The 12,955-nt window shown below is 38.5% G+C and overlaps 1 protein-coding gene across 1 annotated transcript in view; it reads right to left on the minus strand.

Annotated features, from left to right (window-relative positions):
- Positions 1-12,955, minus strand: part of LOC113986036 (amyloid beta precursor protein binding family B member 1 interacting protein) — a 66,162-nt gene that overhangs the window by 14,896 nt on the left and 38,311 nt on the right. Inside the window, exons 8-10 of the mRNA XM_027717408.2 lie at positions 12,200-12,274; positions 10,862-11,005; positions 7,383-7,493 (exon numbers count right to left, since the gene is read on the minus strand). Of these exons, the coding sequence (XP_027573209.2) occupies positions 7,383-7,493; positions 10,862-11,005; positions 12,200-12,274 (330 nt within the window). The remainder of the gene's footprint in view (positions 1-7,382; positions 7,494-10,861; positions 11,006-12,199; positions 12,275-12,955) is intronic.

Below are 12,955 nucleotides of genomic sequence, written 5' to 3' on the forward strand. Positions count from 1 at the left end.
TAAAAAGCAACCACTCTAGAAGACATAGTTTGAATGAAAAGTGGGAATATGCAAGTAGAAGGAGACTTCAGAATTTTTCTCCCATTAAAAAAATGTAACAGCACTTTGAAATAATACAGAATACAGTGAACTTTTTTCTGTCGATGCCAAAACTCCTAATAATGATGAATTAATCACATCATTGAGCCTGATTTTGAAAGTATTATGGTCTGAGCACCTCAAAAGGACATGCCATGTTTCACCCAGAAAAGCACTGAAGAGGTTTGGAACAGAATCTAGTGTTCTCTTATGACCCACTGTCTATAAGCATCAACTGTCCAGAGATAAAGAAAGCAGAAGCACTTGAATATAAAGAGGTTATTTTCTGAGGAGATTTAAAAAAATATTTGTCCACAGATTACATTTTCAGATATAAAATAAATTCTTTGCCTAAGGAAAAAAAGATAGAACACATTGAAAACCTGAAGAAATGGGAACTGAATGATGCGGTTTCTGCGGTCTCTGCCAAAACAAATGACTAAAGGCCATGTGTGCATGAAATTGGAGATTATCCCAATAAAATGTTCTTTCTCTTTGCCTTCTTCCAACACTGAAGATGAAAAGTAAACTGAAGTTATTCAGGCATCTCATTGGATTCCTTGCCCCGAAATATATGGATCATTGCTCAGTTTCTGAGGCAGAAACAATAGCCAGAAGCGTAAAGAGTGACTAACTTTGGATCAAAAGCTTTGGCTTTCAGCTGAATTTTCACAAAATGGTCAATATTTTTGGATACCTTAACTGTTACTGATAAACTTGTGCTGTGTTGAACTAGCTTCCCAGAAAGGATGAGACTCTTCTGGTTCCCATGACTGCAAGTAGAATTAATACTCAACACCTTTCAAAAATCACACTGAAGTAGTTCAAATTTGCAATCTATTTAACTATTAAAAACGGTCAAATTCTGATGCCATGCACTCCTTGCATGAAGATGATCAGGCTTAAATGCTCTTTTGAAGACGTGTGAACTCTACAGATAAAACAGTAACTGTCCTATTATAAGGAAATTATTCTTTTGACCTACATTTCTCTAACGACTGAGGCAAATTTTTTAGATCATTAAAAATATATGTAATAGCCATTGTAACCAAAGAGGTCTGCTTTATGCAGGAAATAATATTTTCCGAAGCTATTATATTCCACTCCTCACTGTTCATTCTCTGTCCTTATTCTCCCCATTGTTTATACATTAATCTTGCAAAACTATGCACGTATTATGACTGTAATCCCACATATCTGAAAGTGTTCTGCAATAAAAAGTATTTCTGCTTTTGATTTCTCAGTTTATCTAGCAATGAATTTTACTCTGAAACACTTACCTGAAGCATTCCTGCTAACTCAATTTCCAAATCTTTCACATAAAGAAATAAAAAATCTCCTGTTTTCTATCCTTGTTTCCTGCACTAGCCCTTTGTTCTACATAGTTGTTCTTCATAGTGTTTTCTGTCTCAAACACTGCTAATTTTCACCTTCTACCTTCTTAACTGTCACTGTGTGGAATGCATTATGTACAGGACTCAGTCTGCGATGGAGCACACCAGGTGTGAGGGAAGAGGGAATCAGGAGCTAAGCAGCTAAATACCAAATTATCTGCTAGAGTGATGCTGCTGTTACAAACAAGCTATTCTTCTTGAAAATTTAATCCCAAATTTCTTTGGATCATTAGGAATTCTTTTAAAAAATTGTTTTCCAAATGATGCCAGGAATACTTAACTGTTTTGACTGCACAGGAAAATGTACCCAGCTGTGGAAATAGAGGATGATTTGCCTTTGTCTCAGTTTATCCCCAGGAAACCAATTTTTTTCATCCTAGATTAATTCAGCATTATGCACCATTACCTCCAGATTACTCAAGCATAACCAGCACCAATAAACTATAATTAAATCCTCTCTTTGTCACAGGCACATCAGACTGACTAAACCAGCAAATTTGCATATAGATTACCTTGCTATTTGTCGCTTTGAAAGATTTTTCAACATGGTGTGACAAAATCAGCTCCTGGACTAGTGTGCGTGCAGATGCACACACAGAGACATCCAATGCACAAAATAAACATTATGTTCACAATTTCTGCTCCATGCAATAGATGCTGTTGCTAGCACGATGAACAGATTCATTCCTTCCCAGTGGAATCTCTTGGTTCTGAGGACTTTCAGCTTCAGAATATGAAATGAATTACAAAAGGTCTCATCCATTTCCACAGCATTTCCCATGTAACATAGTACATGATGAATGAGAAGATCCACAGGGAATCTATGCATATTGCATTTGTAAATGCAAAGGTAACTGAGGCACCAAACCACTCCTACTTGCTGTGTGAGGTGTGTGAAATTGTTTTTTCTGTGAAGGAGAGAGATTTTTGTTCCCTCACTGTTCCTCTCCCAGGAGTGACCAGCACTCTCCACAGGGTGGCAGGGAGAGCTGTGCTGTGACCTTCTCCTGCCTACTTTGCTGGGAACAGAGGGACAGATCTGACCTTGACAGATGCAGGTTTGAGTGAGGGTCTTCTTTCACACTTAGCTGCCCTTTCCTTTCTTCTTTTCTGCATATGGAGATCTCTGTTAAGAAAAGACTTGCTTTATCCGATGTCAAAGTAAAGGGTGTGATCTTGAAATTTATGTAAGCATTACATTTAGGCCGAGTAGAAAATAGGAAGAATTTGCATGTTTAGAGAAGCAGATGTCTCGGAAGTATTTATTTTATTCAGAGGCTCTATTTTTAATATGCTCAGGGTTCTTTGTGTTGTTTTTTAAATGTGGGACTTCCCTTGAGGGAGGAAGGCCTGTTTAGCAGTGGTATAGAACAACTGCATTTAAGAAGGTTAGAGCTCAGTGCAGATCAGGAACCACTGGGAAATAAAACAGTTCTTCAAGTTTTATAGTTGCCCCAAGGCTTAAGAATTCCTGAAAGCCAGGTCCACTGGCGCATCTGTGCCAGGGTGCACTCTCCTCCTCAGGACCCAGCCATGTTGGTTCTGGGCTGCTGCCAGGGACAGCTACAGGTGATCCTGCTCTCAGTCACCAACTACCAGCTGTGCCCTTTGCGGTTGGTCCCAGCTGGGCTTTCTGCTGCCTGAGAGTAGCTGATACCAGGAAGTAGCTGCTTTGTTCCGTTACTGCAGTTGTGTCCTGAATCATCCTGATAGGAAACTCCTCAATAAGCTCAGCAAAGTGCTCTCTCTCTCTTTTGCTAGTAAACACTGTGATGTGCTTTTAAATAGTTTCTGGCACACCACCCTTTTGCCCATTATGTCCTCAGTGTCTTGATAGTTAACAAAGAAGCAAAAAACATCCCATTTTTGTTGTAAACTGTAGTAGATACAGTGCGGTGCTGACATAATGGGAAGAAATTATAGGAAAGGAGCATTCACAACACATTATGCTTCTCTAGCTGTAAGAGGAACATCCTACAGGGTGGATCTGCAGACAAGAATACTTATATTTGAGATAGTCTAGGTGCAGCTTCAAAATCACAGACTGCAAAACCCACCCCAGCTTCAGGCTAAGTATCAAAGCAACCTGCCCATGATGTGCATGATCTTGCTGTTGCTACACTAATACCAGTACCCAAGCCAGCATCAGCTAAGTATCCCAGGTATGATCACTGAAGTTGAAATGGCTAGATTAAAGAAGAAACAGGACAAGCAGGAGCTATTGCTCCTGGGGATTTGATGCATGTTAGCTGGGACAGCACTAGGATTAAAGACTCACTGTCTCTGCAAGCTCCACACCTCACTGGAGCCTAGGAGAAAGAACTGGAGAAAAAGCCCACATCCCATTTAGAGAGATCCAGGGTGGAGCAACATTCAAAGAAAATTCAAATGTTCAGAGTTATGAAGACTTTGAGGCAACACCCATATTGTTCATGTCTGTGTCAGACAACCTGAGAAATTGCATTGTTCTAACTAAAACCAAGTCACTAGTGTTGAGATTAACATTAGTTATAGTGCTCCTCTTTCCTTTAAGTTCTTGGCAATGCCTGGCACACAGACACAAAAATGCATTCTCATTCTGCTCATTCTTGTAATATTTCTTGAGTGCTCTTCCCTCCTTAAAGACACATCATAAAGATATAAAGATGACCAAGGTTGGGGGGCAGCAAAAGGAAATGCTTTATCTTTTCTCCCTGCTAATATGAGACAAGCCCTTCAAAGGCAGGAACAAATGTTATTGGTTTTAGCCTAGTTATTTGTGTAGAAGGCTCATCATACAAATGGGGACTGGAAGAAAAGCAAGGACGTTTCCTTCAAGGCCAATATGAGGCCATATTCAACTGCAAGCCAGCCCACTCACTGGCCATTTGCTGCCATTTCAATGAACAAAGGGCATTTCCCTGTTCTTGAAGTAAGGATGCCAATTAGCTTAACCGGTCAGAAATAAATACAGTATTTTTTTCAACTCAATGCTCAAGGCTGGGAAATTATGTCTGGTTCTGAATTCAGCAGGATATTCTGCCTAGCACAGAAGCAAGGTACTGCTGAAGCTGCTGCACCCTTGCGTTTCTCCTGCACCATAAAATATAATCTGGTCTCTTGCCTGTGAGCTGGGCAGTTTCTTTTGTTACATTTGAGACAGCAGAGCAAGTAACTTTGCTGATGAGTGCTCACTGTTTTGACACAGCAGTTCCTAAGAGGGTCCTCAGAAAGTAACAATTCTTTAAAAAAATGCAGTGGTATGCTATTATTCAAAAACATTCCAAGTGGCATTACAGCTTGCTGGAGCTAATAAGGGCTGCAGACTAAAATTTTTCCCCAAATGTGAAAATTTCCTTTGATTTACAGCCACCTCAGTGAACAGTTAGCATGGGCTATGGCTGCTACTCTCTCAGTTACTTTCCCCCATTTGTTGTAAGACAGATAATCTCATCCTGCAGCCAACATAAACAACTAACCAGAAGAGAACCTCCACAAATCCCACTGTCCCGAGGGACACACAAGGGAATGGAAGAGCTGTGAAGACACAGCAAAGCCTTGGCTGTGGAGAAATTACCAAATGGCTTGGACTAAACTGGGCATCCAAATTCCTTCAAAATTTCTAGGTTACCAGTATAATAAAGACAAATGTCTCCCCGTTAAATCCATTACCTGTTGCTCACTGCACCTTTCTGCAAAAGTGCTGTCATTTCATCTTGAGGACTTCATTCTCAAAATATGGCAGGATGAGAAATCATCAAGGATGATGGTTTGTTTTCCTTTGACATGTCAGGACAAGTTTCTCCCAACAAGAGAGATATTTTCTTCTGGGAGACTTCCATATAAAAACAGACAGGAACAAAATGTGACTAAGTGTGACAGATGGCTCTATGTCACTGTCCATACACTTTTGTGTCACCAAGCATCCAATCAGAGAGACTGACTTTTAACTTTGCTCTTTCCCTCAGCCCACAGATCTCAAGATGTATGACATCCTCAGCTCCAACCTCCAAAAGTAAGAGAAGGATATGACATGACTCACTGCAGCAGCATGCCTTCAAAAAGGTATATGTAGAATTCAAATTAATATACAGAAATTATAATAAATATTAAACTCTCCATTGTACCACCGTCAGAAAGCCACCCTAAGTGAGAGACTTCCACTTCTGAAATAACAGATTTGAAGATATCAGTACTTGCCCATACTTCCTGACCAACTCCAACCACTGCAAGCGACAATCATTAAAAGAAGCCAAGATTGAAACTGAGCCCATAAGGAATTTACCAAATGATGATTTGTAGGAATTAAAATGAAGAACAATCACCATAAAATAATCTACTCATCACTAAGTCGTGTTGCTCAAAAATAATGATCTGATCAATATGATGTTTACTGCAAACGCATTTTAGAAGCATCAGAGCAAACAGTCTTGCTAAGTAGGTTTCATACATTTATAAGCCTTCCCTAGTGAGCTTTTAATCTTGTTCTTCTCATTTCACATTAAGGGTACGGCACTAACATCACACATGAAATAAAGGAAGTATTTTAGTTGAGTTGTGCCTTACTGCTAGTGAAAATAACATACCTCTTTTCACAGAAGATGGCGGCAATTATTGTGAACAGTTAAACACATTGCTACATGCATTCAAAAATCATGCTTTTATTCTCATCTGAACAGAATGTGAATAACTGTCATTAAATTAGTCAGATACTTCCTTGACCAGTCATCTGTTTAGAAAATCAATTTCCCCTTATTTTTTACATCAGCTCCCCTTTTCTTTTTTTTCATTAGAGGTTGTATTTTTCAGAAGAAATACTTACCTGTTAACTTCAGAAGGCTCGCCCCTATTTTACAAGAAAGGATAAAATGCTTCTTGCAGAGCATTTTGTGGAGGACTATAGTATTAAAACAGCTGATCTGTGTTAATTAGATACATCTGTTTCAGAAAATATGTATGTATCTATAAACCACTTCTGCTTGGCCATATGTAAATTAGGCTAGCAGACATTTTGGAACAGAATAAAAAAAGTGCTGTAAGTATGCAGCTACAGCCAGAAATGTGGTATTATAAGTGACCTCTGATGTGAATGTTTCCTTTACTTTTTTTTTCTGAGATAGCAAGATACTGTGTTTTCTAATACTTTGTTTGCACTGCAGGTCTTTAAAAAGAAAAGCAGCAACAAATCTTCTGCCTTGTATACAGTAATCCCACTGTATTCTAAAATCTGTATTAATGACAGATAGCAAGCAAGGCCCAATTACTGCAACCTCAAAGCTTCATTTCTTTCTGACTTAAGTGAAAAGCAGAGGCTTCTTTTCCTTTTCTGAGAGGAACGCAAAATTCCCAGCCTACTTGCAGTGCTACTACCTGGAAAGGCAGCAGTGAGATACTCATTCAATAGCAAGCATTGATTTTCACGAGTGGATGAACAATGTATTTTGCCCTCCTGCCACAAATAGTTGTGCAATAAAATATGACAAACGAGAGGTCTATTCCCGCAAGATTTTGTGTCTCAGTTCAACAAACCCTCAACAGGTATGACTATGCTGCAAAAATGTAGACATACTTTTTAGTATCTAATCCATGGTGCTCATAACATCAACATTAGGGACTGCCAGTCTCATCATACATCTGCCCTGTGTGCCATTTATCCAAATGTGTCCAGTCACCTGAACAGTCAGCATATTCACTCCTGTTTTAAAGACAACTTAATAGATGCAGTGTAGACACATATCTTAAAACTATCAGTAATAAAATTAAGGTTCTAAATGTATGTTGCCGATCAATAATGAAGCAAAGAAGAAATTACACATGATGTTGCAGGAGCTTTTTATCTCATCAGGGTCTCTTGGAGCTTCACATTTAAACATGTTTACATATAAAAGAAAATGTGTGACATTTGCAGAACTTATTTTTCCTGTACATTACCTTTAAGACAAAGCAGTGGTCTGTAGGCGCCTTGTATTTCACTTTGTGTTGATAACCGTAATACACATTCACATTCTCAAACTGAAGGAAGCATGCCAGATCTCGTGATGTCTACAAATGAAAAGCAAGCACATCACTGTTAGAACAAACTGAATTTTGATGTGAAACTCATTAATAGGACCTTTTCAAAGTGCATGAATGCCAACGTGTATTGTTCCTGAAACTGTCATGAGGCTGACTGAAAAAAAAAAAGACTAATTTTAAGAGTGTGCATTCTTAAACTAACAAGTGGAAGAGGGTAAGTACATATTACAAATAATATATAACACAGTGCAACAGTTCGCTCTTGTTCTGGTTTTGCTGTGCTTCATTGCTTTGTCTGGAGATTTTTTTCTTATGGATAATAAGACCAAAGAGAATACCATAGTAAGAAACCACACTGTTACAATTCTAAGTAGAGAAAGAAGGTTTGAGGTTCTAAATTTCTTCAAGAGCTTGATTTTCTTTTGTATATGTAACACACAAACTCTCATCAGGACATACGCACACATCTCATCTGTTTTGCTCTGAGTTTTCTTGAATTTCCTGGCATCATTCCTTTTCTGTTTATCATAGTATTGTTCACAATATATTGCTAAAATAACAAGGTTTCTTCTGCTGGCATATTTCTCAGTGAAGAATTTTGCATACAAAGCATAACTTTAGCAGTCCTTCGGGTGGAAATGCAAAAATAGCCATGTCACATGGTCAGTGTTGGCTAAACCAGGAAATTGTAGGGGGAAAAAAAAAAAACAACAAACCACAAACCCCCTCTACCCCTAAGAATGAGGTTATATTTCTGCATAATTGGTTCTTCTATGCTGTTCTCATTGATACTTTCATTACAATACACCCTTGAGTTGGCTTTATCTACAAAATGAGTTTGCAACTAAGATTTGTGGGGAGAGGAAACACTCCACACCGTATGTAGACAGGCCTTCTCCCTCTCCCCTTTCTCTGCTGCAGCTGATGCCAGAAATTTTATCAGTGACTGTGTGGACCTAGGCTCCAGAATGTGCTCAAATCCATTCAGTATATAATGAGTTGTTCTTTTCCCTTAGGTACCAGACAGTGGTGACTAGGACCAATATGAATGTAGCTGATATTTTCTTGGAGTCAGGAACATATTTTTAAGCAAGGGACTAGGGCACTTATAGTCAGTATTTGTGCAATGTTAACAGGACAAAGCAACTTTTAAACTGTATCTGCTATTCTGATGCTGTTGTTTTGTGACCCTGTCAATTAACAGCCCGTTTTGGAATAGGGCATAAGAAGAGCAATGCTGAAGAAAGAAATTAAGACAGCAGTGTTGACTGGTGCTGGTTTGTTAACAAAAAACCCAAAACAACAAAAACCACCACAGGCATGCGTGTAAAATTACCAGAACATGTCCCTGTATTTTCATGTTCACCATGTATTTTACAGCCAACACAAAGTGCCAAAGGTATGCCAGACTTCTTTCTCTCTTGTAACAAGTGATAACATGAATATACAATGAATTTAAAACAGCTGCAGCAGCTGAAGATACTATTGTATGCTAATTCTTTGTTTCTGTACCTCGAAGAAAGATCACTCTATCCACAACTGAATGACGTGCAAGGTGCATGTGCACTCTTCACGCCATCCTGACACGAGATGAACTCTCACAATTTAAGGGCTTCGACTGAAGAGCTCTACTGAATTCTGCTGCAGTGCTTTAAGATGTTTAACACTCTCACTGCACTCCACTCATCTACCACAGATTACTGTCTTCATAACAGGTGTGTGTACCTGAGCCTCAGCTGTTCCAATACAGAGTGCAGTAACTAAGATAACCACTAAACACAGATTTGAGCTCAGAGATTTGACTTCCTCTGGAATGGCTAAGACATGGATATGCATCCTTTTCCTCTAGGCTGTTACAGATGCAGGAGCAAACAGTTGACTGGTACTATTTGAAAGAGCTATGACTATCTACCAAAGAACTAGATTAAGGTGCTCAATCCCTGTGAGTGGCTGAGTCGGTAATGTAGTGATTTTAAAGTGCTCACACTGCTCCTAAAAATGGCTCAGTTATAAGCAGGGTGATATGCAGGCTGTTACATAGGCTGTAACAACTAAAGGCAATAAAGTGTTAAACAGAGTTACAAGGTGACTATGTGGACCCTATGTTTGCAGGCTATCACCTGAAACCCCCCCACACCTTCCTCATTTGCATTATGATGAAAAGTCACTGAAATGGGTATCATTGGATGATGAAAAAAGGTTGAGTAACTTTCACAACATGCTTGCCCTGTCTTGGCATTGTACTACTGGTCATCATTGGAGGCATGCTACAAGGAAATGTCCAAGATGGACTCTGCATTGGACTATTCTTACACTTTTTCCACCTTAAGTGCCTTCCAAATAGCATTCCAGATCCTAATTGATAGGATGTTGTGTGTGCAGCATGATTTGAGGAGTGAAAGGTGTTATCTCAGGGTCAGACAAAGTCAAAGTAAATAGATGTGAAAGCAGCAAGGTAACCTGTGTTTCACTGCGATTTAGTTATAAACACAGGTCACTGGAGCAGCAGAACAGCATTCCTTTACAAGATATAATTTTTTTCCTTTGTAATTTAGTCAGGAAATAGCAGAACAGTTAAGTTTTAAAGCACAAATCCTAACAGTAAAGTTTCACCAAAATTTCCAAATATGAAGCACTAGCAGAGCTGTAAGTGGTAACAGAAGTTGTTTTCAGAATACAAAAAAAGATATAAAACACCATCAGTCCCAGAATTGACCATTCTATCTCATCACTGTGGAAATGAAAAGCCAGCCACCCTTAAGTGCAACATGTCCAGGACCCTTTGCTTTTTTAGTACTGGCAATTCAGACTCTAAATATTTTGCAATACTAAATGTCAGTGCACTTGATTCAGACAGGTAGATGCTTCAGCCTCACTTCTTTCTACACAGAGGGCAGTCTTAAAAAGCCTTAAAAGGCACAGCACATTCTCTAGGTACAGATCACTGTAGGAAGAAAAGTATAGCATTTCTGCACGCTGGTTACTGGTCCAGAAAATATCAAAGTAAAATTCTACCTTTTTTGTGATAAGAAATAAGTTGACTTGACAACTTTTTAAAATACTCTTTCGCAGGGAACCCATATAATAGTGAAGCATTTTGGCAACATAACACCAGCTGACAAGAGCTTTGCTGTTTTCTTTCCCCTACTGACTTCCGCAGCAGTGCTATTCCCTTAATGCTTTTATCTATCTCTAGAAATCAAAAGGAGAGAAACGTGACAGGATTCAGTGACTACATTCTAGTATGTGCACAAGTGGTGTAGTCAAAGATGAACCATAAAAACCCCAACCTCTCAGATGCACCAAACAGTGCTCTTAAAATGTCATCTTGGGAGTTTTACACTTTCACCTCCATGAATTGTTTTATTGCTAAGAGGATTATTTGGCTTCCTGACCTTGGTTTTTCCTTTGGGTACATAATAAATTCCAGAAGCTCGTAGAAGAAAATAACGCCTCTTCCAGGACTTTTTTCCATCTTCTTTCAAATAAAGGGCCCCTTCAAGCTCTGGCACAATGACAGATGTCCCACAGAAGCTTTCCTGTGCAACAAGAACAACAATGCACAAAATAAATCAATTTAAGCACAATCCTATAAATAAATAGCAGAAAAATGCTTCCTTGAAAAACAAAGATATTTCCTGTGACAATGAACATATGAATATGGGGAATGCAGGAGATGAACACCTTAGACAGGCAAAGGAAACTTTTCCAAGATAATGCGGTAACTCCGCCATCCAAGTTGGGTGCTCACACTGAAAAAGAAGGCTTTCAAAACCTCCATTCCCTAACAGGTCAAGCAAAAACCTACAAGAGATTTTAACTAGACATAGATATGCTCAGTGAAGGCAACAGAACAAAATGGTTGGTCCTGTTGCTGCGTTTTTTTCTCTACTGCTGTATTTATAGGTTCTGTAGAGAAATACTTCTCCAGAGAGATTCTTTAGAGACTCCTCAGAGCTCTAAGAACAGCCAGAGAAAAACTCCCTCTCAGTCTCTGCTTTCACCTTTAAATGTCTGCTAGCACTTACAACACTTTAAACAAATACACTGTTTGCTTGAAGGACCTATTGGTAATTACTATTATAAAAATATATAAAAATTACTATTGGGTAATTTTTAATGCCAACACACTTATCACTTAAAGTTGACATTTAGAATTCACCAGGACTTTTGCTGGGTGACATCTGATGCCTTCATGAGATCTAATTTTGAAATGTGAGTCCTCAGTCACCTGAGAAAAAGCATTTCCTTACTGAACTTTTACTAAACTCAAAATGCTTGCTTAGAGAACTGTGACAATATTTTCTTTCAGATAGCTCTGGGTTTTTCTCAGGCATGCCACTGAAGCAAACTTAAGCAGGAAAGGCAAGAGGTTAAACAGACTTTCTGGAAAAGTGGAAAGGTTCTTTTTCTGTTGTAGTACAGCTAATAATTAGAGAAGGACATCTACTTCTAACCCAAAAGATAATTGCTTGGTACTGGTCAACCTTAATAACCATAAAAGGTCCCAAGGGCTGGCCTAAGGGTGCACAATCTGCATTTTCAATGAGGGGCAGCAGATGCAGAGGAAAATTTACCTATTAAACTCGAGATACAAAGATGCCAATGAACACAGAACTCTCTGTTATTACACACTTGCCCACAAAGAACTAAGTGCTGTTATTGCAGAGCAAATGAAGATGGTGGCAGGATTTTGGTGACATTTGCATCATCAACCTAATAAATTGACTTACCTCCAGTAAAGCCTCTTTGTTTTTATCATTCATTTCTTTGCTTTCATTCTTCCCTTTGTTTGCCAGGTAGAAATTCTGATGAAGACACAAAAGAAATGGATGTTGACTATAAAGTCAGCAATATAAGTAACTAAATTACAAGAAACCCACTCAGTAGTTACTGAGTCTTTCAATACTGAGTAGCTGAGTCAGCAGGTGCAAGAGGCAGATGCTCATGGACCCTTCTTATAGAAAAATTTAATCGCACCTGCCTGCTCACGAGTTTTAATTCTTCATTTTGAATATAATTCAAAAGTAATCCAAAATTACTTTTACCCATGTGTATACAGCCTCCCAAAATTAAAAACAGCGGCTTATAGTTTTGCCTGTTTTTCTGGATCAATGGGTTCGGTTTTAGCATTCCAATTTTCACTGCTTCTATTACAGGTGGTAGAGAACCTAACATTTGATTGCATGCTGATACACAGTGAATGTAAGGCAGTATTGAAAAGCTAGAAAGCCTTTCCTAACAACCCAATCTTGCAGTTTGGATATAACTCAGCTCTTAATTTTTATTAAAAGTGCTTATATGCTAAAACATTTATCCAAAATTATTACTTTCTGCTTTTAAACCCCTGCTCATATTCTGCAAAGTATTTTTATGCATTATTATATATTAAAATATATTAAATGACTATATATTAAAAAATCTAGAAAAAATTCAAATAAACTATCACCATGATATCTTGGCACATGTGCTCCAGCCTACTGAAAGAA

The sequence above is a fragment of the Pipra filicauda genome, unplaced genomic scaffold (genome assembly GCF_003945595.2).
Source record: "Pipra filicauda isolate LSUMZ 115617 unplaced genomic scaffold, ASM394559v2 scaffold1_size10287979_pilon, whole genome shotgun sequence".
Lineage (NCBI taxonomy): Eukaryota > Metazoa > Chordata > Aves > Passeriformes > Pipridae > Pipra > Pipra filicauda.